The sequence below is a fragment of the Pseudophryne corroboree genome, chromosome 2 (assembly GCF_028390025.1).
Source record: "Pseudophryne corroboree isolate aPseCor3 chromosome 2, aPseCor3.hap2, whole genome shotgun sequence".
Lineage (NCBI taxonomy): Eukaryota > Metazoa > Chordata > Amphibia > Anura > Myobatrachidae > Pseudophryne > Pseudophryne corroboree.
The window spans coordinates 964,399,488-964,424,314 of record NC_086445.1 but is presented as its reverse complement, the minus strand read 5'-3'; the positions used below and the strand labels follow the sequence as shown (position 1 = coordinate 964,424,314).

At 47.8% G+C, this 24,827-nt stretch overlaps 1 protein-coding gene across 4 annotated transcripts in view; it reads right to left on the bottom strand.

Moving 5' to 3' along the window:
• USP25 (ubiquitin specific peptidase 25) overlaps window positions 1-24,827 on the bottom strand; it is a 225,733-nt gene that overhangs the window by 107,218 nt on the left and 93,688 nt on the right. For all 4 annotated transcript variants that reach the window (XM_063956354.1, XM_063956356.1, XM_063956357.1 and 1 more), the window contains one exon: window positions 5,197-5,359. In XM_063956354.1, coding sequence (XP_063812424.1) covers window positions 5,197-5,359 — 163 coding nt within the window. The remainder of the gene's footprint in view (window positions 1-5,196; window positions 5,360-24,827) is intronic.

Genomic DNA, 24,827 nt, shown 5'->3' with positions numbered 1-24,827 from the left:
GCAAACGTTATAATTTAATTAAGTTCGCCATATTAAAGAGCCATCTTTGGTTTTTCAATTTGTTCAGACTGATTGCCGTTGGGCTGCACCCCTTAAACTTAACAAACACGTGGGGTTCAATAAGCTTCTAGGTAATTTAGAGCTAAACTCGCGCAGACGTCATTTCCCAAATCTACATATTGATAATGGGTACTCCAAGATTAGTAAATCTCCCAAGCCATGGAGGTAGGGGTCTAATACAGGACTCCCCTATAACAAACGGAGCATAAAGGTTAGCAAAATAAAGAAAAGCCCCACAAGAAAACAGGTAAGATGTGAATCCCAATAAGGTGTGCCAAAGGAAAGGAATTTGGCAGAAGAGAATAATATGGTGTGAAATAAATACTAAGCTTTCAAACACATTCCTGTAACCAGCTCAGAACACATGGGGGTTTATTCATGAAGAAGTGAAAAGAGTGGAGAAGTGAGGAATGGGCAACTTCTCCACTCTTATCACTGCTTCATGAATAGACCCCTTGGAGTATAACAGAATAACTTCATGCCAGTCACAAAACTAGACCTAACATTTGATCACAGTTATAGTTTCAATTTACACTTGACAATTTTTATGTTCTGGGTTAAATCTGCAAAGTAGGCCTTAGAGGTTTTGAAGCTAACCCCCTCCCCCCCCCCTCCCCCAATTTTGGGATTTTGGGTGGACGGTCATAAAATGTCCTCATATCACAAGGACAATGCCATCAGTTTTAAACGGAGATGTGCATAGTGATCGCGATGTACAAACCCCATGTCATTGGTAAGTGGTAAGGTGATTTGTTGCAGTTTTCTGTCAGATGGGTTACATTTGCAAAACAGAACACTGAGGAGTCTATGTGCTCTTGGAGAGAGACCAAGTGGACAAAGGTAAAGTGGACCGAGATATAGGGGCTTATCTATCAACAAATAACTAAACTAGTTTTGAATACTAAAACTCATTGAAGTATGATAAATGGTGCTCCAGCCATCAGTTCCTGTCATTTTTCAAACACATGACAGGAACTGAACATATTACAGCTGGACCACCAATCATCACTCACAACGAGTTTTGGGGTCTATTTACTAAGCCTTGGATGGAGATAAAGTCGCTGGAGATAAAGGGTGACATTTACTAAGCAGTGATAAAAGTGGAGAAGTGACTCAGTGGAGAAGTTTCCCAGGGTCACCAATCAGCTGCTCTGTATACGTTTATATTATGCAAATTATAAATGTTACGTCAATGCTGATTGGTTGCCATAGGCAACTTCTCCACTGGATCACTTCTACACTTTTATCACTGCTTAGTAAATGTCCCCCAAAGTACCAGCCAATCGGCTCCTAACTGCCATGCCACAGGCTGTGTTTGAAAAATGACAGTTAGGAGCCGATTCCAGTGACCATCTCCATCGAAGGCTTAGTAAATAGACCCCTATATCACTCGTTGATAAATGAGCCCTAAAGTACCACAGCCACCTCCTAATTATCTTATTTCTAACACAGGGTCCCATTTATCAACGGAGTGATAAAACTCGTTGTGAATGATAAAACTTGTTGCGTATGATAAATGGTGCTCCAGCCATTTCGCTCCCAACTGTCATTTTCCAAAGACTTGACAGTTAGGAGCCGATTGGCTGGAGCACCCTTTATCATACGCTACCAGTTTTATCATTCACAACAAGTTTTAGCACTCGTTGATAAATGATCCCCGTAGCCTGTAACATGGCAGTTAGGAGCAGGTTGGCTGGAACTTTATCTCTCTCCAAGGCTTAGTAGATAGACCCCTTACAGTATTTCTATTTTGCACATTTAATTCGTAAGGAAGAGAATACTCCTTGTAATTTCTGTTAGTATTTAATAGGTGATGTAACTGGCATTAATAGAAAAGATTACGTGTGTGTAAGATACTTTCCAAAACAGACAGATAAGTTCACACTTCCAGTGCAGCTGCCAGGATGAGCCTCTGTCATCGGTAATGAGGTCTTCATCCCAATATTGTACGCTGTTTATTAGAAGCAGCATAGTCACTTAATGCGCTCATGCACAATATAAAATTGTTACCAGCTCCGTTTAATACAAGGACACTAAGGTGGGTATTAGCCATAGCCAGTATGACTTAGAGTGGACCTAGACCAGTGGTTCTCAACCCCTCACGTTTTCCCAACAGGTCAAGTTTTAAGAACTTCTGTCTGTGGAAGCAGGTGAGATAATTACTGACCCAGCAAAGCACACTAACTCACCAGGGCATGAATAATGACATCCACTAAACATGACCTGTTGGTGGTACTTGAGGGCTGGATTTGAGAACCCTGATATATACAATAGTGATAATGTGGGCTGCACAAATATGCATGAGGATGGAAACTTTTTGTCATTCAGAACCAGTGACATCACTGAGGAACGCTGCCTACGATGTCACTAGTTTTTAGAGAATTGATAAGCTGGACATGGAATCTTCTGGGCAGGTGAGATGAGGCACATGCACCCACTGTGAATCGGCCTTCGCTCCATCTCCGACCCCCTTTAGCTCTCTCACTGACTTCAAGGAGACACTCAAGTGAAAGTAATATGAGATAGTGGGTGGGATGTACTAAGACATCGCCGCCAAATGCCACGATGCTAATCGCATATGTACTTACTTGGGTGTCTGGGATTTGATCATGCGCCGTTTATAGTACATATTAGGGTACAGGTGAATAGAGTGAGCTACTTAAGAGACTTTCCATTACTTTTGTATTAGCGTTTTTAGTCAGACGATTATGGAATGTCCGCCTTGGAGGCTATACTATTAAAGAATATATGGGGAATGAACTTTGGGGGTATTTTAGAGTTGATCGCAGCAGAAAATTTGTTAACAGTTGGGCAAAACCATACGCACTGCAGGGGGAGCAGATATAACATTTGCAGAGAGAGTTAGATTTGGGTGGGTTATTTTGTTTCTGTGCAGGGTAAATACTGGCTGCTTTATTTTTACACTGCAATTTAGATTTCAGTTTGAACACACCCCACCCAAATCTAATGGGCCCTACACATTGCGCGATCCGCCGCCGAGCTGTCCGACGGCGACATGGCGGCGGGGGGGACAGTGACCGGGGGAGTGAAGTTTCTTCACTCCCCCCGTCACCCGGCTCCATAGCAGTGCAAGCAAATATGGACGAGATCGTCCATATTGACCTGCATGCACAAGCAACGGGGCACCAGCAATGAACGAGCGCGGGGACGCACATCGTTCATCGCTGGTGCCTCTACGCTGAAAGATATGAACGGTATCTCGTTCATTAATGAACGAGATCGTTCATATCTTTGAGTATTATCGCCCAGTGTGTAGGGCCCATAACTCTCTCTGCACATGTTATATCTGCCCCCCCTGCAGTGCACATGATTTTGCCCAACTGCTAACAAATTTGCTGCTGCGATCAACTCTGAATTAGGACCTTTGTGTTTGGTTTCTTATCTGTTTATAGGTATAATGGAGGTTTGAGGTTAACTGCAGATACTGATGTGATGCAATTTGGTTAATTATAGTTTGTGTAATGGAGTCTCTGACCGAAATAGAGCACAGTTGTATATTTGTAATGTGTATATTTCCGGATAAGAGCAGATGGTGCTGTTTTATGGACTAATCTGGCTGCAGTCTGAATATTATAAATTGTAGTCGGTTTTAAATATATTTGAAGCAAATGGTTTATGAAGGGTTAATGTTTTAGGGCTTGAGATACACTTTACACAGAGTTTGCAAGAAGGTTTACACATCTCCCCAGTTTCCCCACCTGGACAGAGCCATGGCAACTTAAGCTTGGAAGTTTATGTTTCTAACACTACTTTTATACCAAAGCCCTGGGTCCAGCCCGGGGCCACTGAACACGGGTTTCAAGCAGTGTACAGTATACAGTTTGAACATGACCCACGTCGGATGACTTGAGTTAACCGTTCACACTGCCACGTAACCCGGGTCGTCTGGGTGTTCAAGTTGCTACCCGGGTTAACCTGGCAATAACCCAGGTCGAAGCAGTGGGGTGAAATGGGTATTGGAAAAGTCAAACTAAGCAGTGGTATTTGTACTGTGCGAAGTTATACTGTGCAGTTAGTGTGTGAAGTTATACTGTGCAATTTATGTTCAGCAGCAGTGATGGTTTTATTGGTAAATTGTTTTGGATATGTAGCAAATGCACAAGGTGCTGGATACAGGTGTATGTTGGAACATATGGAAATTTTAGATATTGATATAGGGGGATATTGTAATTGGCTATGGTGTTTTTTAGGAGTAGCAATATGGAGGACATTTATACAGTTTGTTTATACTGTACATAGCACTGACTGGCTGCAGTAAGGTGGAGTAGCTACGATACACCCATATCCTCATTTATACAGTACTTCATCCTTTCCCTACAATCTCTAATTCCATATCTATCTTTCACTCCCATTCTGCACAATTTAAAAAAAAAACTTTATTAAAACATGTTTGTAAATATCTGAAGATTGATTGTTAATACAATGTACACATTACTTTAAACTATACTGTCTTGCATGCAATTTTTTTTTACATCTAAAAACAGACTTGTCCTTATTTAATCAGATATTGTAAACAGATTATGCTTTGCCAGTGCAGTATTACTGAATAAATGCTAAATAATCATTAAATCGTCACTAGTATATTTGCTTTAGTATTATGCAGTTAACCCCCCACTCCCCAGTGCTAAAGAAAAGAGAGAAATACTGTAGAATGCTCCTTTACAGCAAAGTAAAACGTATAGTTCAGAGGTTCTCAAACTGTGTGCCGTGGCACCCTGGGGTGCCGTGGGACACTTGCAGGGGTGCCTCAGGTTGGTGGTCCAGGACCACATCAAACTATTGTCAATGAAAAAGGCAAAACCAGTGCTGGTGGCTGCCAATCATAAAATATGTGGACAAACAGAAGCAAAATCTTGTCCCTCACCTCACAATTGAACCCAAGGATGACATAAAAACATTATTTACTTAATTTAAAAAAAAAATTTCTAAATTTCTCATAAAAAAAAAAACTTTTGGCCAAGGGGTGGCGTGAAAAAAAATTCTGATACTCTAGAGCGCCGTGATTCAGAAACGTTTGAGAACCACTGGTATAGCTGATGAATTAAACTTTAGTACAAAGCTAAAACTATAGTCATAAAAACATTTAACTCAAACTCAAAGTCTGGTGGGTCTTACCTGGATGACTGCACTAAACCAACAAGTGTTTCCCACATTCTTTAATCCCACGGGACAGTTGTCTTGTCTTTTTCGGTCGTAGGGGTTGGGGGAGTCGCTCCAAACCTCTGGGTGCGTCCGTTTCAAACAGGCCTTGTTTTCGGCTATGCTTGCTTCTAAAACCCTAACGTATGATTAACAAACAGTAGATGTGTTAGTTTCTCCTCTTAACAACAATGATGATTTACTATTTTCAAAAGCAAAATAGGACAGAAAGAGCAAAATCAGTTTTAATTTTCTTTAGATAAATTTGTCCCTGCAAAACTTTATAGACCAAATCACCCTGCTTCACTTAACCACTTAATTGATGCGGTCATAGGTCGAGGGACAAACAGGGCCGGATTAACAATGGGGCGGATGGAGCTGCAGCTCCAGGCCCCCCATTGAAAATAGGCCCACAGGATCCCTCCAGTGAAGCCAGTAATGACGGGGGGGGGGGAAATCCTGTCATCACCAGCAGCTCACTCACCTCGCATCTGCCTGCAGTGCCTGGTCGCCTCCCTTGACCCCGAACTGGCCGGCCGAAGTCCCGACCTCCCCAGGGCCTGACCGAGACTGGCACTGGCTGCCCCGGCATGAATTTCCCCGAGGCTCCGCCCCCGGACCCGCCCGAGGCTCCGCCCCATACCGCTGAAGCTCCGCCCCCAACATCTTATGCGTCACTGGCAGGCGGCAGCACATACAATATGAATCCTTGCACCGGCGTTTACCCTGTCTGGTGTGGGGCTGCACACAGAAATGTGTGCATAAGAAATGTAACAGGACAGGAGAAGAGCAAGGTAGGTGGTGGGTGGTGCATAAATTATGTAAGAGAGCAGGGGGCATAAGTGATTTATATTGTAAAAGGGGGGACATGATGCTCAAGTTATATAAAGAGGAGATAGGCATAAGTTGCATAAACATATAAGGAGGAACAGGGCCACAAGTTTAATATAAAGAATGTCAGGAGGCACAATTTAGGTATAAAAGGGGGGATCTGGGTACAGTGTAAATAAATATATGTAATGGGGGCAAATGACAATAAATTTAATATGTAAAGGATATATGTATATGGTGTAAATTAATGAAAGCATACATTAATATATTAAGATAGCGGCATAAGTTAAATATATATCGGGGGCAGGCACAAGTTAAATTAATATATAAGGGGGCATAGGCGTGCACACGGGGGGGGGGGGGGGGGGCTGGTGCGCACAGGCACCCGCTAATGTCCGGCACCCCCCACACGCTACGCCTGCACCTCAGTGATCGCTGCTCATTCCTGTGCCCCCCTCCTGCCACCCAGTCAGGACGGACTAATATTTACCTCCCCCTCCCGTCCACGCTCTCTCCCCCTCCCGTCCACGCTCTCTCCCCCTCCCGTCCACGCTTTCTCTCCCCCTCTCGTCCACGCTCTCTCCCCCTCCCGTCCACGCTCTCTCCCCCTCCCATCCACGCTTTCTCTCCCCCTCCCGTCCACACTCTCTCTCCCCCCTCCCGTACGCGCTCTTTCTCCTCCCTTTAGTCCGCGCTCTCTCCCCCCTCCCATTTGCACTCTCTCTCTCCCTCCACGCTCTCACTCCTCCCTCTCATCCACGCTCTCTTTCTCCCCTCCCGTCCGTGCTCTCTCCCCCTCCCGTTTGTGCTCTCTCCCCCCTCCCGTCCGCACTCTCTCTCCCCTCTCCCGTACGCACTCTCTCTTCCCCCTTCAGTCCACGCTCTCTCCCCCCTCCCATTTGCGCTCTCTCTCCCCCCTCCGCGCTCACTCTCCTCCCTCCCAGCCACGCTCTCTCCCCCCTCCCGTCCACGCTCTCTCCCCCCTCCCATCCGCACTCTCCCCATCCTGTAACGCGCTCTCTCTCTTCCCTTCAGTCTTCCCTTCAGTCCGCGCTCTCTCCCCCCTCCACGCTCTCTCTCCTCCATACCATCCATGCTCTCACCTCTCCCGTCCACGCTCTCTCTCCCGTCCATTCTCTCTCTCCCCCCTTTAGTCCGCGCTCTCTCTCCTCCTTTCAGTCCACGCTCTGTATCCTCCTCCTGTCCGTGCTCACTCTCCCCCCTCCCATACGCGCTCTCTCCCCTCCCGTACGTGCTCTCTCTCCCTGTCCCATCCACACTCTCACCCCCCTCCCATACGCGCTCTCTCTCCTCCCTTCAGTCCGCGCACTCTCCCCCCTCCCATTTGCGCTCTCTCCCCCCTCCGCACTCTCCTCCATCCCATCCACGCTCTCTCTCCCCCCTTCCGTCCACGCTCTCTCCCCCCTTCGGTACGCGCTCTCTCCTCCCTTCAGTCCACGCTCTCTCCCCCCTCCCATTCACGCTCTCCCCCCCCCCCCTCCACGCTCTCTCTCCCCCCTCCCATCCACGCTCTCCTCCCTCCTGTCCGCGCTTTCTCTGCCCCCTACAGACTGCACTCTCTCCTCTTGTGCCGGTGTGCAGCTACAGCATCAGGCCAGAATTCCTCTCAGGAGGGCTCGGAGTCGGAGCTGAGTGGGACCATAAATCACCTTATGTAACGTGTGTTTAATATATGTTACATTTTTATTTTTTATTACTATAGATTATTTATATCCCTCGTAATGTGTTTTACTTATATTACAACGGTGAGCACTGGGGGTATTATGGGTATCTGGCACTGCTAAGGGCATACTCTGTGGCATAATGTGAATTTGGCTCATTCTGTGTGGTGTAATGTGAATATCAACTCATACTGTGTGGTGTAATGTGAATATCAGCTCATACTGTGGCGTAATGTGAATATAATATCATACTGTGTGGTGTAATGTGAATTTCAGCTCATACTGTGTGGCATAATGTGAATGTGGCTCATACTGTGTATTATAATGTGAATGTGGCTAATACCGTGTGGCGTATTGTGAATTTCATCTCATACCATTTGGCATAATGTGAATTTCGTCTCATACCATGTGACATAATGTGAATTTCGTCTCATACCATGTGACATAATGTGAATTTCGTCTCATACCGTGTGGTGTAATGTGAATTCCGTCTCACACTGTGTGGCATAATGTGAATAAGGGACACTACTGTCAGTAGCTGGTGATCATGGGGACATGTGTGACAAATGCTGCTGTCCTGCGTAGGAGAAGGCTGTTGTCATAGAAAGAGGCAGATGTGTCTCTGATGGCACATGTGTAAATTATAAACCTTACTTGTGTTATATTAAAACTCAAATGTTTGGCCCCCTAAATCTGCCATATTTTTCAGAGTGGTCCACTCAACATCAGGGTGTAGGTGCTGCGGGGATGCAAGGGGTTAGGTGTGTGTGGTGGGTTAGGGGAATGCATATGCACCTAGGCCCACCACTCTCTAGTTCCGCCACTGGGTCAGGGATAGGTTGGGGAAGTGTAAGCAGCGATAGGATGCAGCGGTAGCTAGGACTCAGGGTTATGCCGTAGCAGACAGTCAGTACCGTCCGGTGGTCGCACCATAATGTTTCATTTTATTTCTCTGGGGCATATTATATCTACATTATTATTAGGAACTAGGGGAGAAATTAGATTAAGCCATGTGATTTTACTACAAGAATGTAAAATAGTTCTATGCATGTCCCTGTGTGGTGCTAGACATGCCCAAAAGGCGGTGCTAGACACACCTCTCCAGCGGTACACCCCCTAATACAGTTAGCTGCGCACGCCTATGTAAGGAGGGACAGGAGGCACAACTTAAATATAAATAGGGGGTGTGCTGGTGGAAGAGCAATATATTCTAATGGGGACAGAGGCATAAGTTTACTATATATTGTAAGGGAGAACTGGAAGCACAAGATAAATATATTAGGGTGGACTGGGAGCACGGTAAATATATGAGACTAGGGTACAACTTAAATATATATAAATATGTAAGCGGAGAGCATGTGACAAAGTACACATTAATTAAGCATAAAAGGGGACAGATTGCACACATTAATTAGACGTTATATAAGGAGTGAAGGCAGGTGGAATATAAGAATTAAATACTGTATAAATATTTCTTTTTAGGGAAATTACACAAAAATTAAATTGGTTCATGTTGTTTAACCCCAGGTATTGGCATAGTTTTGGTATGCCCTGGCAGTCTATGGGGCTAAATGCATTGTCACACTATGCATACTTCCCAACTGTCCCGATTTTGGCGGGACAGTCCTGTTTTTCACGGTCTGTCCCGCTGTCCCACCCATGGGTCGCAGTGTACCGCAGTTGGGAGATCCCCCCCTGCCACTCACTGCTCTGAGCAGAGTAGCAGTGAATACATACTGTGCGCATGCGCACAGCGTCTATTCCCCTACAGAAAGGGACAGGGGGCATGGCCAGCAGGTCACTGAGCGCTGTCCATGCCCCTATAGTATCAAAAAGGGGGCATGGTTTGTGATGGCGTCGCTTGCTGTGAGGCCACGCCCCTTACAGCAAGGCCACATACCCAAATTTGTGTCAGTAAATATGGTTGTGTCAGTAAGTGTGTGTGTGTGTCAGTAAGGTGTGTCAGTTTGTATGTATGTGCTAGTAAGTGTGTCTGTATCAGTGCATTTGTGTCAGTAAGTGGAAGCTGTTTTAGTAAGGGGTGTCTGAGTCAGTAAGTGGTATCTGTCAGCAAACTGTATTTGTGCCTGTGTGTATGTGTCAGTAAGTGGTGTCTGTCATTAAGTATTTATGTGCCAATAAGTGATGTCTGTGTCCGTAATGGGTATCTGTCAGTAAGTGGTGTCTGTGTCAATAAATCTGTATATCAGTAAGTGTTTGTCAGTAAGGTGTGTCAGTGGTGTGTGTGTGTGTGTGTGTGTGTGTGTGTGTGTGTGTATCAGTGTGTTTGTGTCAGTAAGTGGAATCTGTGTCAGTGTGTGTAAGTAAGTGGTGTCTGTGTCAGTTACTTCCAGGATTCCTCAGTTCCTCATCTGCTCCATTTTGCCCCCATCTTTTCTAATCTCTCCACATCTGCTCTGTTTTGCCCCACCATTTCTCCCTTTCTACTTCTGTGCATGTTGATACAGCTCTCTGTATTATATGGCAGTCACTGTTATGCTCCCTGCATGATATGGCGGTCACTGCGATGCTCCCTGCATGATATGGCGGTCACTGCAATGCTCCCTGCATGATATGGCGGTAACTGCGATGCTCCCTGCATGATATGGCAGTCACTGCGATGCTCCCTGCATGATATGGCTGTCACTGTGATGCTCCCTGCATGATATGGCTGTCACTGCGATGCTCCCTGCATGATATGGCTGTCACTGCCATGCTCCCTGCATGATATGGCGGTAACTGCGATGCTCCCTGCATGATATGGCAGTCACTGCGATGCTCCCTGCATGATTTGGCGGTCACTGCGATGCCCCCTGCATGATATGGCGGTCACTGCGATGCTCCCTGCATGATATGGCGGTAACTGTGATGCTCCCTGCATGATATGGCAGTCACTGCGATGCTCCCTGCATGATATGGCTGTCACTGCGATGCTCCCTGCATGATATGGCGGTCACTGATGCTCTGTATGATATGGTAGTAACAAACTTTTTCTTGTTGGTTGATGGTAGTCCCTAGCTATGATCTTCATGGAGATAGCCACACTCCTAGCACAGGCCGCACCCCCTATTTAGACCACAGCACACATATCACATCACTAGTCACACCACCACCGCGTTTGTTGCACCTCCTTTCGTGGCACACAATAGGCCCTTCATAAATTTCAGCTCCAGGCCCATGTGAACCTTAATCTGGCACTGGGGACAAAAGTATAAGGAGGGAAACTTGGCAGCTGATCAGCAGGGGGGGTGGAAGGTAATGGCCTAATGGAGTGGGAGTGGAATTAAAACTGATTAGCTCCGGTTTTTTTTGCCTAGGCGAAAAAACTGAGCTTTTCGTATTTTTAGGGCGAATGGGGATTTGCCCTATGCAAATAAATGCGACAGAGGTGGAAAACACTGGCCATTGTCGTCGATTGAGGCATTTTTTTGCCAATGCATATTCACTTAAAAAAATAAGAATTTACTCATCGGTAATTCTATTTCTCGTAGTCCGTAGTGGATGCTGGGAACTCCGTAAGGACCATGGGGAATAGCGGGCTCCGAAGGAGACTGGGCACTCTAAGAAAGAATTAGGACTACCTGGTGTGCACTGGCTCCTCCCTCTATGCCCCTCCTCCAGACCTCAGTTAGGGAAACTGTGCCCGGAAGAGCTGACACAATAAGGAAAGGATTTGGAATCCCGGGTAAGACTCATACCAGCCACACCAATCACACCGTACAACTCGTGATACTATACCCAGTTAACAGTATGAACAACAACTGAGCCTCTCGAAGAGATGGCTCAAAACAATAACCCTTTAGTTAGGCAATAACTATATACAAGTATTGCAGACAATCCGCACTTGGGATGGGCGCCCAGCATCCACTACGGACTACGAGAAATAGAATTACCGGTGAGTAAATTCTTATTTTCTCTGACGTCCTAGTGGATGCTGGGAACTCCGTAAGGACCATGGGGATTATACCAAAGCTCCCAAACGGGCGGGAGAGTGCGGATGACTCTGCAGCACCTAATGAGCAAACTCAAGGTCCTCCTCAGCCAGGGTATCAAACTTGTAGAATTTTGCAAACGTGTTTGAACCCGACCAAGTAGCAGCTCGGCAAAGTTGTAAAGCCGAGACCCCTCGGGCAGCCGCCCAAGAAGAGCCCACCTTCCTCGTGGAATGGGCTTTTACAGATTTAGGATGCGGCAGTCCAGCCGCCGAATGTGCAAGTTGAATCGTGCTACAGATCCAGCGAGCAATAGTCTGCTTTGAAGCAGGAGCACCCAGCTTGTTGGGTGCATACAGGATAAATAACGAGTCAGTTTTTCTGACTCTAGCTATCCTGGAAACATATTTTCAGGGGCCTGACTACGTCCAGCCACTTGGAATCCTCCAAGTCCCGAGTAGCCGCAGGCACCACAATAGGTTGGTTCAAATGAAAAGCTGATACCACCTTAGGAAGGAATTGGGAACGAGTCCTCAATTCCGCCCTATCCATATGAAAAATCAGATAAGGGCTTTTACATGACAAAGCCGCCAATTCTGATACACGCCTGGCCGACGCCAAGGCCAACAGCATGACCACCTTCCACGTGAGGCACTTTAGCTCCATGGTTTTAAGTGGCTCAAACCAATGCGACTTTAGGAAATCCAACACCACGTTAAGATCCCAAGGTGCCACTGGGGGCACAAAAGGCGGCTGAATATGCAGCACTCCCTTCACAATAGTCTGAACTTCAGGCAGTGAAGCCAGTTCTTTTTGGAAGAAAATTGACAGAGCCGAAATCTGGACCTTAATGGAACCCAATTTTAGGCCCAGTCACCCCTGACTGTAGGAAGTGCAGAAATCGACCTAGCTGAAATTCCTCCGTTGGGGCCTTCCTGGCCTCACACCAAGCAACATATTTTCGCCATATGCGGTGATAATGTTTTGCGGTCACATCTTTCCTAGCTTTAATCAGTGTAGGAATGACTTCCTCCGGAATGCCCTTTTCTTTTAGGATTCGGTGTTCAACCGCCATGCCATCAAACGCAGCCGCGGTAAGTCTTGGAACAGACAGGGCCCCTGCTGCAGCAGGTCCTGTCTGAGCGGCAGAGGCCAAGGGTCCTCTTAGATCATTTCTTGAAGTTCTGGGTACCAAGCTCTTCTTGGCCAATCCGGAACCACGAGTATAGTTCTTACTCCTCTCCTTCTTATGATTCTCAGTACCTTGGGTATGAGAGGCAGAGGAGGGAACACATAAACCGACTGGTACACCCACGGTGTCACTAGAGCGTCCACAGCTATCGCCTGAGGGTCCCTTGACCTGGCGCAATATCTTTTTAGTTTTTTGTTGAGGCGGGACGCCATCATGTCCACCTGTGGCCTTTCCCAGCAGTTTACAATCATTTGGAAGACTTCTGGATGAAGTCCCCACTCTCTCGGGTGGAGGTCGTGTCTGCTGAGGAAGTCTGCTTCCCAGTTGTCCACTCCCGGAATGAACACTGCTGACAGTGCTAACACGTGATTTTCCGCCCATCGGAGAATCCTTGTGGCTTCTGCCATCGCCATCCTGCTTCTTGTGCCGCCCTGTCGGTTTACATGGGCTACCGCCGTGATGTTGTCTGACTGGATCAGCACCGGCTGGTGTTGAAGCAGGGGTCTTGCCTGACTTAGGGCATTGTAAATGGCCCTTAATTCCAGAATATTTATGTGTAGGGAAGTCTCCTGGCTTGACCATAGTCCTTGGAAGTTTCTTCCCTGTGTGACTGCCCCGAGCCTCGAAGGCTGGCATCCGTAGTCACCAGGACCCAGTCCTGTATGCCAAATCTGCGGCCCTCTAGAAGATGAGCACTCTGCAGCCACCACAGCAGAGACACCCTGGTCCTTGGAGACAGGGTTATCAGCCGATGCATCTGAAGATGCGATCCGGACCACTTGTCCAACAGATCCCACTGAAAGATCCTTGCATGGAACCTGCCAAATGGAATTGCTTCGTAAGAAGCTACCATCTTTCCCAGGACTCGCGTGCAGTGTTTTGGTTTCAGGAGGTCTCTGACTAGAGATGACAACTCCTTGGCTTTCTCCTCCGGGAGAAACACTTTTTTCTGGTCTGTGTCCAGAACCATCCCCAGGAACAGTAGACGCGTTGTAAGAACCAGCTGCGACTTTGGAATATTCAGAATCCAGCCGTGCTGTTGTAGCACTTCCCGAGATAGTGCTACGCCGACCAACAACTGCTCCCTGTACCTCGCCTTTATAAGGAGATCATCCAAGTACGGGATAATTAAAACTCCCTTTTTCCGAAGGAGTATCATCATTTCGGCCATTACCTTGGTAAATACCCTCGGTGCCGTGGACAGACCAAACGGCAACGTCTGGAATTGGTAATGACAGTCCTGTACCACAAATCTGAGGTACTCCTGGTGAGGAGGGTAAATGGGGACATGCAGGTAAGCATCCTTGATGTCCAGTGATACCATGTAATCCCCTTCGTCCAGGCTTGCAATAACCGCCCCGAGCGATTCCATTTTGAACTTGAACCTTCTTATATAAGTGTTCAAGGATTTCAAATTTAAAATGGGTCTCACCGAACCGTCCGGTTTCGGTACCACAAACATTGTGGAATAGTAACCCCGTCCTTGTTGAAGGAGGGGTACCTTGATTATCACCTGCTGAGAATACAGCTTGTGAATCGCCTCCAGCACTGCCTCCCTGTCTGGGGGAGTTGTTGGCAAGGCTGATTTGAGGAAACGGCGAGGGGGAGACGTCTCGAATTCCAGCTTGTACCCCTGAGATACCACTTGTAGAATCCAGGGATCCACCCGTGAGCGAGCCCACTGGTCGCTGAAGTTCCGGAGACGGGCCCCCACCGCACCTGGCTCCGCCTGTGGAGCCCCAGCGTCATGCGGTGGACTTCGAGGAAGCGGGAGAGGACTTTTGTTCCTGGGAAGTGGCTGTATGTTGCAGCTTTTTCCCTCTACCTCTGCCTCTGGGCAGAAAGGACGCGCCTTTAACCCGCTTGCCTTTCTGGGGCCGAAAGGACTGTACCTGATAATACGGTGCTTTCTTTGGCTGTGAGGGAACATGGGGTAAAAATGTCGACTTCCCAGCTGTTGCTGTGGAAACGAGGTCCGAGAGACCGTCCCCAAACAATTCCTCACCTTTGTAAGGCAAAACCTCCATGTGCCTTTTAGAATCTGTATCACCTGTCCACTGCCGAGTCCACAATCCTCTCCTGGCAGAAATGGACATTGCATTAATTTTAGATGCCATCCGGCAAATATCCCTCTGTGCATCTCTCATGTATAAGACTGCGTCTTTAATATGCTCTATGGTTAGCAATATAGTGTCCCTGTCGAGGGTATCAATGTTATCAGACAGGGAATCTGACCACGCAGCTGCAGCACTGCACATCCATGCTGAAGCAATAGCCGGTCTCAGTATAATACGTGTGTATATACACACTTCAGGATAGCCTCCTGCTTTCTATCCGCAGGCTCCTTTAGGGCGGCCGTATCCGGAGACGGTAGTGCCACCTTCTTTGACAAGCGTGTGAGCGCTTTATCCACCCTAGGGGATGTCTCCCAACGTATCCTGTCCTCTGGCGGGAAAGGGTACGCCATTAGCAATTTTTTAGAAATCACTAATTTCTTATCGGGGGAAGCCCACGCTTCTTCACACACTTCATTCAACTCATCAGATGGGGGAAAACCACTGGTTGCTTTTTCTCCCCAAACATAATACCCTTTTTTGTGGTACCTGGGTTAATGTCAGAAATGTGCAACACATTTTTCATTGCCGTAATCATGTAACGGGTGGCTCTGTTGGAATGTACACTAGTCTCATCCTCGTCGACACTGGAGTCAGTATCCGTGTCGACATCTGCGTCTGCCATCTGAGGTAGCGGGCGTTTTTGAGCCCGATGGCTTTTGAGACGCCTGGGCAGGCACGGCCTGAGAAGCCGGCTGTCCCACATCTGCTATGTCATCAAACCTTTTATGTAAGGTGTTGACACTGTCGCGTAATTCCTTCCACATATCCATCCACTCAGGCGTCGACCCCGCAGGGGGTGACATCACATTTATCGGCACCTGCTCCGCCTCCACATAAGCCTCCTCATCAAACATGTCGACACAGCCGTACCGACACACGCACACACACAGGGAATGCTCTGACTGAGGACAGGACCCCACAAAGTCCTTTGGGGAGACAGAGAGAGAGTATGCCAGCACACACCACAGCGCTATATAATGCAGGGAGTTACACTACACAAGTGATTAACTCTATAGCCGCTATATATATAGTATTTGCGCCTAAATTTAGTGTCCCCCCTCTCTTTTTACCCTATTGAGCCTGGAAACTGCAGGGGAGAGCGTCCTTCCAGCGGAGCTGTGAGAGGAAATGGCGCCAGTGTGCTGAGGGAGATAGCCCCGCCCCTTTTTCGGCGGACTTCTCCCGCTCTTATAATAATAATGTGGCAGGGGTATTTTACACATATATAGCTTCTTAGGCTATATTATGTGTGATTAGCCACTTTAAGGTACTCTAATTGCTGCCCAGGGCGCGCCCCCCCCCCCCCCCCCCCCAGCGCCCTGCACCCATCAGTGACCGGAGTATGTGGTGTGCACAGGGAGCAATGGCGCACAGCTGCAGTGCTGTGCGCTACCTTAATGAAGACCGGAGTCTTCAGCCGCCGATTTCCGTGAAGATCTTCATGCTTCTGGCTCTGCAAGGGGGACGGCGGCGCGGCTCCGGGACCAGACGACCGAGGCTGGGCCTGTGTTCGATCCCTCTGGAGCTAATGGTGTCCAGTAGCCTAGAAGCCCAAGCTAGCTGCAAGCAGGTAGGTTCGCTTCTCTCCCCTAAGTCCCTCGTTGCAGTGAGTCTGTTGCCAGCAGATCTCACTGAAAATAAAAAACCTAATAAATACTTTCTTTACTAGAAGCTCAGGAGAGCCCCTAGTGTGCAACCAGCTCGAGCCGGGCACAGATTCTAACTGAGGTCTGGAGGAGGGGCATAGAGGGAGGAGCCAGTGCACACCAGGTAGTCCTAATTCTTTCTTAGAGTGCCCAGTCTCCTTCGGAGCCCGCTATTCCCCATGGTCCTTACGGAGTTCCCAGCATCCACTAGGACGTCAGAGAAAATAAATACAAAATATGCCTTCACAATGGACGGGAACATCCAGCAATTGAAAACGCAGTGTGGCGAATTCATTAGCTCCAAAATGATCAGAGCTAATTGCATACCCCCTAAGGGAGTGGTGAGTAATATTGATGGGATCTATTGCCATGAAGGAGGGGGGGGGGGGGGAGGGGGGCAATCTGTTTCATTTATGGTTGGGAGGTAACTTGGTAACTTTACAATGGGGTCTATGGACAGGGGGGCTGCAAGACGGGTGTAGTATGGTTTGCCGGTGGCCGGGTTTCCAGCGGCCAGCACACCAGCACTGGGATCCCGACAGTGGGGCGAACGCAAATGACACACTGCGGGCACGGTGCACGCTATTTTTTCTCCCTCCAAGGTGGTCGTGGACCCCCAAGAGGGAGAATAGGTGTCGGTATGCCGGGTGTCGGGATTCCCGCGCCGGTATACTGGCGCCGGGAACCCAACAGCCGGCAAACTGAATACCACCCCTGCGAGACAACTACTAAACATATTTTTATTTAATTCTAATATTTTGATTCATTTTCTTTTTAAAATTAAATTAATTTAAAAAAATTTAATATTTGAGAACTTTTGTTAAAAAAAAAGAGTTTATGTTTGTGTCAGTTAAGTGGTTAAGGGAAAGCGCCTAGCGTGGTCTTAAATGGTTTACTTTTAAATACCCTGTACTCTTCACTGAGCAAATAAATTAATGTCTGTGTACCAAGTATATTGTATACATCTACCGATTATCATCTGTACTTGATCCAGTTAAAAACAATGTAAAAAGAACCTGTTTATTAAAGAAAGACAACCTTAACTGGCTAAAATGGACTGTATGCATCCATAGACCATTATAAAAACAAGGAAAACGTAGAAAAAAGGAAAATGAAAAAAGAAAAAGGAGGGCTAATGGACTAATAGGCCCTACCACTGGTCGATCTCACTGAAAGATATGAACGATCTCGTTCATTAATGAACGAGATATCGTTCATATCTTTCAGTGTGGAGGCACAGGCGATGAACGATGCGCGGCCCCGCGCTCGTTCATCGCTGGTGCCCCGCCGGCTGTGCATGCAGGCCAATATGGACGATCTCGACCATATTTGCCTGCACTTCTATGGAGCCAGGTGACGGGGGGAGTGAAGGAACTTCACTCCCACCCCCCCCCACCCGCCGGGTCGCCCGTATCCGCCGTCGGCCAGCTCGGCGGCGGATCGCCCAATGTGTAGGGCCCTTTGGTCAGAGTTTTAAGAACATCCATGATTGGATCCATGTGGCTCAATGAAATTGACTGAGGTACTAATTAACTCATCTGTGTTCAATCCTGGACATCCTTAAAACATGGACTGTGATGGCAAAGTTTGGGAAACTGTGATCCAAGTAAAGCACTGTATCTTGATGTCCTACTTGCATGCACTTGTAACAGCTCATTGAGTTAATTAGTGCAATTACTACTATTAGGTCCTGCTTGTTCCTGTGAGAACACTTGTCAGTATACCGCTCTGTTCCCATGCCCAACACTCTAAACCTGCCCACGTCTTGACCTCCGTTGAGCCCAGTGTCCCAGATTCAGAGCTCTGACAGCTACACAGCAGTCCAGGCTCACAGTAAGTAATTAGAAAAGTGTCAGCCCCCTAATCCCTGAACAAATAGCACTGGTGATGCGCAGTGAAGAGAAGAGGGCATAGAGAAAACTTGGTCATATTTCAAAAAAAATATTTTTCAGAAATTTGGCTCCGGTGCTATATTCTTGAAGAAATCACCGGTATAATGGCACATGCGCCAGCCAGGTAAGTAAATGAAATGGGTCTAGAGCATGCAGTGTGGCCCTTTTGACCTCAGGGGCCCATGTGCTGCATACAACCTGCACGCATTACAGAATGCCACTAAACACAACATGGACCAAAAAGTGTGTGGGATTCCAAGTACTAGGCTGTGCCTCCTATAGCTGGGGACTGGTGTGAGAAGGACGCGATTTAGGAGCACCTGTCCTTGCCAAGCAGCTCTACCAGGACTAGTCAATGATAGCGACTTCCCGATACCCAACAAAACGCATGGCGGAATGGAGAAGCACTGTAACTTGCCGAGGCAACCCGGGACCAAGGTTGGTGGAAAAGGGTCTGCCTGAGTTGCGGTACTCGGGAAACGGACCCTGGTAGCTACCAAGGCCAAACCTGACACTGACCCAGGTAGCCCACGGCATGAACTATGTAACCCTGGTCATCCAAACCGGGGTCACGCAAGAAGCATACAGAGAGCCGGATCACCTGCGCTTGGAGATGTCACCTCCAAGCATTGGCAGAGGGAAGACCTGGCATATCCTGGGTCCAAGGTGCAGTGTGAAACTGTTCTGACCCGGCTGTGACAAGGGTTGGACAGAGTCTGAACACCCGACTTGGCATTTTGGGGAAAAATAAGATTTTAAACCTACCGGTAAATCTTTTTCTCCTAGTCCGTAGTGGATGCTGGGGACTCCGTAAGGACCATGGGGTATAGACGGGCTCCGCAGGAGACATGGGCACTCTAAAGACTTTAGATGGGTGTGCACTGGCTCCTCCCTCTATGCCCCTCCTCCAGACCTCAGTTAAAGAACTGTGCCCAGAGGAGACTGACAGTACGAGGAAAGGATTTTTGTTAATCTAAGGGCAAGATTCATACCAGCCCACACCATCCACACCGTATAACATGGAATATACGCAACCAGTTAACAGTATGAACAAAACAGCAGCAGCCAAGGACTGATCTTAACTGTAACATAACCCTTATTTAAGCAATAACTATATACAAGCCTTGCAGAAATATGTCCGCACTGGGACGGGCGCCCAGCATCCTCCACGGACTAGGAGAAAAAGATTTACCGGTAGGTTTAAAATCTTATTTTCTCTTACGTCCTAGAGGATGCTGGGGACTCCGTAAGGACCATGGGGATTATACCAAAGCTCCAGACCGGGTGGGAGAGTGCGGATGACTCTGCAGCACCGATTGAACAAACACGAGGTCCTCATCAGCCAGGGTATCAAACTTCTAGAATTTTGCAAAAGTGTTTGAACCCGACCAAGTAGCTGCTCGGCACAGCTGTAATGCCGAGGCACCTCGGGCAGCCGCCCAAGAAGAGCCCACCTTCCTAGTGGAATGGGCCTTTACCGAATTTGGTAACGGCAATCCAGCCGTAGAATGAGCCTGCTGAATCGTGTTACAGATCCAGCGAGCAATAGACTGCTTAGAAGCAGGAGCGCCAACCTTGTTGGCTGCATGCAGGACAAACAGTGCCTCTGTTTTCCTAACTCGAGCCGTCCTGGCTACATACATTTTTAAGGCCCTGACTACATCAAGGGACTTGGAATCCTCCAAGTCACCCGTAGCCACAGGTACCACAATAGGTTGGTTCATATGAAACGATGAAACCACCTTAGGCAAAAATTGAGGACGAGTCCTCAACTCTGCTCTATCCACATGGAAAATCAGGTAGGGGCTTTTGCGAGATAAAGCCGCCAATTGCAGATGCCAAGGCCAACAACATGACCACCTTCCAAGTGAGAAATTTTAATTCAACCGTTTGAAGAGGTTCAAACCAGTGAGATTTTAGGAACTGTAACACCACGTTAAGGTCTCATGGTGCCACTGGGGGCACAAAAGGAGGCTGGATGTGCAGCACTCCCTTTACAAAAGTCTGGACTTCTGGAAGAGAAGCCAATTCCTTCTGAAAGAAAATTGATAGGGCAGAAATCTGTGCCTTAATGGAGCCTAACTTTAGGCCCATAGCCACTCCTGTCTGTAGAAAGTGGAGAAAATGGCCCAGATGGAAATCTTCCGTAGGAGCATTCTTGGCTTCACACCAAGATACATACTTCCTCCAGATACGGTGATAATGTTTCGCCGTCACCTCCTTCCTAGCCTTTTTTAGAGTAGGGATGACTTCCTCCGGAATACCTATTCCAGCCAGGATTTGGCGTTCAACCGCCATGCCGTCAAACGTAACAGGGGTAAGTCTTGGAACACGCAGGGCCCCTGCTGCAACAGTTCCTCCCTGAGAGGAAGAGGACACGGATCTTCTGTGAGCATTTCCTGAAGATCTGAATACCAGGCTCTTCGAGGCCAATCTGGAACAATGAGTATTGTCCGCACTCTTTTTCGTCTTATGATTCTCAATATTTTTGAGATGAGCATAGACCGACTGAAACACCCATGGTGTCACCAAGGCGTCCACCGCTACTGCCTGAGGGTCCCTTGACCTGGCACAATACCTCCGAAGCTTCTTGTTGAGGCGAGACGCCATCATGTCTATTTGAGGAAGTCCCCAATGACTTGTTATCTCTGCAAAAACTTCTTGATGAAGTCCCCACTCTCCTGGATGGAGATCGTGTCTGCTGAGGAAGTCTGCTTCTCAGTTGTCCACTCCCGGAATGAAGACAGCTGACAGAGCGCTTAAGTGATTTTCCGCCCAGCGAAGAATCCTGGTGGCTTCCGCCATTGCCACTCTGCTCCTTGTCCCGTCTTGGCGGTTTACATGAGCCACGGCTGTGACGTTGTCTGATTGAATCAGAACCGGTAGGTCGCGAAGAAGATTCTCCGCTTGTCGTAGGCCGTTGTATATGGCCCTCAACTCCAGTACGTTGATGTGTAGACAAGCCTCCTAGCTTGACCAGAGTCCCTGAAAATGTCTTCCTTGTGTGACTGCTCCCCATCCTCGGAGGCTCGCATCCGTGGTCATCAGAACCCAGTCTTGAATACCGAACCTGCGACCCTCGAGAAGGTGAGCATTCTGCAGCCACCACAGGAGAGAGACCCTGGCCCTGGGGGACAGGCTTATTTTCTGATGTATTTGTAGATGGGACCCCGACCACTTGTCCAGAAGGTCCCACTGAAATGTCCTCGCATGGAACCTGCCGAAGGGGATGGCCTCGTAGGCCACCATCATTTTTCCCAGTACTCGAGTGCATTGATGGACTGACACTCTTTTTGGTTTTAGCAGGTCCCTGACCATGTTCTGGAGTTCCTGGGCTTTTTCCACTGGGAGAAAAACCCTCTTCTGTTCCGTGTCCAGAATCATGCCTAAGAAAGATAGCCGAGTCGTTGGAATCAACTGTGACTATGGTAGATTTTGAATCCAGCCGCGCTGCTGCAGCACTCTCAAGGAGAGCGATACGCTTTTCAGCAATTGATCTCTCGATCTCGCTTTTATCAGGAGATCATCCAAGTACGGGATAATTGTGATTCCCTGCCTGCGCAGGAGCACCATCATTTCCGCCATTACCTTGGTGAAAATCCTCGTGGGCCGTGGGAAGCCCAAGCGGCAACGTCTGAAACTGGTAATGACAGTCCTGTACAGCGAATCTCAGGTACGCCTGATGAGGAGGATATATGGGGACATAAAGGTATGCATCCTTTATGTCTAGTGACACCATAAAATCCCCCCCTTCCAGGCTGGAGATAACTGCCCGGAGCGATTCCATCTTGAATTTGAACTTTTTCAAGTACAGGTTTAGGGGTTTTAGATTCAGAATGGGTCTGACCGAGCTATCCGGTTTCGGGACCACAAACAGGGTTGAATAGTATCCTTTCCCCTGTTGGACCAGGGGAACCTTGATAATCACTTGCTGTTGATACAGCTTTTGAATTGCAGCTAAAACTATTTCCCTCTCTGGGGGAGAAGAAGGCAAAGCAGACTTGAAAAATCGGTGAGGAGGCACCTCTTCGAATTCCAGTTTGTAGCCTTGGGATACAATTTCCACCGCCCAAGGATCCACGTCTGACAGAACCCAGACCTGGCTGAAGAGTCGAAGACGTGCCCCCACCGGCGCGGACTCCCTCAGTGGAGCCCCAGCGTCATGCGGTGGATTTAGTAGAAGCCGGGGAGGACTTCTGCTGCTGGGAACTAGCCGTAGCAGGCATTCTTTTCCCTCTTCCCTTACCTCTGGCGAGGAATGAAGAGCCCCAACCTCTTCTGGACTTATGCGACCGAAAGGACTGAATCTGATATTGTGGTGTTTTCTTTTGCTGTGGGGAAACATAAGGCAAAAAAGAAGATTTACCCGTGGTAGCCGTGGAAACCAGGTCCGCGAGACCCTCCCCAAATAAGAACTCACCCTTGTAAGGTAAAACTTCCATATGTCTCTTTGAGTCGGCATCACCCGTCCATTGGCGGGTCCACAGGGCTCGCCTAGCAGAAATAGCCATGGCGTTGGCTCTTGAACCTAACAGCCCAACGTCTCTCGCAGCGTCTCTCATATATAAGGCTGCGTCTTTAATGTGACCCAAGGTCAATAAAATGCTCTCCCTATCTAGGGTGTCAATGTCAGATGACAAGTTATCTGCCCATGCTGCTACTGCGCTACATACCCATGCCAACGCTACTGCCGGTCTGAGCAAGGCACCCTTATGTGTCTGCAATCAGCAGGATCCTTGAGGGCTGTCCGGAGATGGTAACGCCACCTTTTTGGACAAGCGCGTTAAAGCCTTGTCCAACCTGTCCTGCGCGGGGAAAGGGTACGCTATAAGAATTCTCTTGGGAATCTGCAGTTTCTTGTCTGGAGTTTCCCAAGCCTTTTCAAATAAAGCGTTCAGCTCATGAGACGGGGGAAACGTTACCTCAGGTTTCTTTTCCTTAAACATGCATACCCTCGTGTCGGGGACAGAGGGTTCATCTGTGATATGCAAAACATCTTTTATAGCAATAATCATATAATGAATACTTTTGGCTACCCTTGGGTGTAACCTCGCACCATCGTAATCGACACTGGAGTCAGAATCCGTGTCGTTATCAGTGTCTGCTACGTGGAACAGGGGACGTTTCTGGGACCCTGAAGGGCCCTGTGACACAGCCAAAGCCATGGATTGACTCCCTGTTTCTTCCCTGGACTCTGCTTTGTCCAATCTCTTATGTAACAAAGACACATTTGCATTTAATACATTACACATATCCAACCAATCAGGTGTCGGCGTCGCCGACGGAGACACCACAATCATCTGCTCGACCTCCTCTTTAGATGAGCCTTCGCTTCAGACATGCTGACACACACGTACCAACACCCCCACACATTCAGGGATATATATCTATATGGAGACAGTCCCTTAATAAGGCCCTTAGGAGAGACAGAGAGAGAGTATGCCAGCACACACCCAGCGCCACCGGAATAAAATCCCAGTCAGTACAGCGCTATATATATATATATATCGTATTTGCCGGCGTATAAGACGACTGGGCGTATAAGACGACCCCCAACATTTCCACTTAAAATATAGAGTTTGTTATATACTCGCCGTATAAGACTACCCCCTTCCACACACCAAATAAAACGTAAAAGAACATCAGATTTGTGACATACTGTATATTATGACCTGATAAGAGATTTGGATAGGGAGTAATTATCAAGGTATGCATAAGAAGGGGGGAGGGGGCGAGGAGAAAGTTGTAAAATGTATAAAAGTATACCCCTGTGTGCATTTAGTGTTACCGGTTTCACATGAGTGCCATTAGTATTAGTATTAGTATTAGTGCCATTACAGTACCTGTCATTGTCACCATTGTACGGCTACAACGCGACTGCAGCGCCTCCGGCCAGTCCCTGCATCTCCCTGTAATTGGCACTAGTGACCCGCCGCGGCCGCACTGGATATCGCGCAATACTGGATGGTGAGTAGAATAAGGTGGGCGGGCATCGGGAGGCCACTATGGGCACCGGGCGAGTATCGGAAGGCCACTATGGCAGCTATGTCTATCCCAACTGAAGTGCACCCGGCGTATAAGACGACCCCCCCACTTGGAGGCATGTTTTTCAGGGCAAAAAAGTAGTCTTATACGCCAGCAAATACTGTGTATATATATATATATATATATATATATATATATATATATATATATATATATATATATATATATATAATAATACACTCACTGCACCAAATAAATGTGCCCCCCCCCCCTCTTTTGTGCCCTCTGTACTTGTGTTCAGCAGGGAAGAGTCCAGGGGGGCCAGCTTCT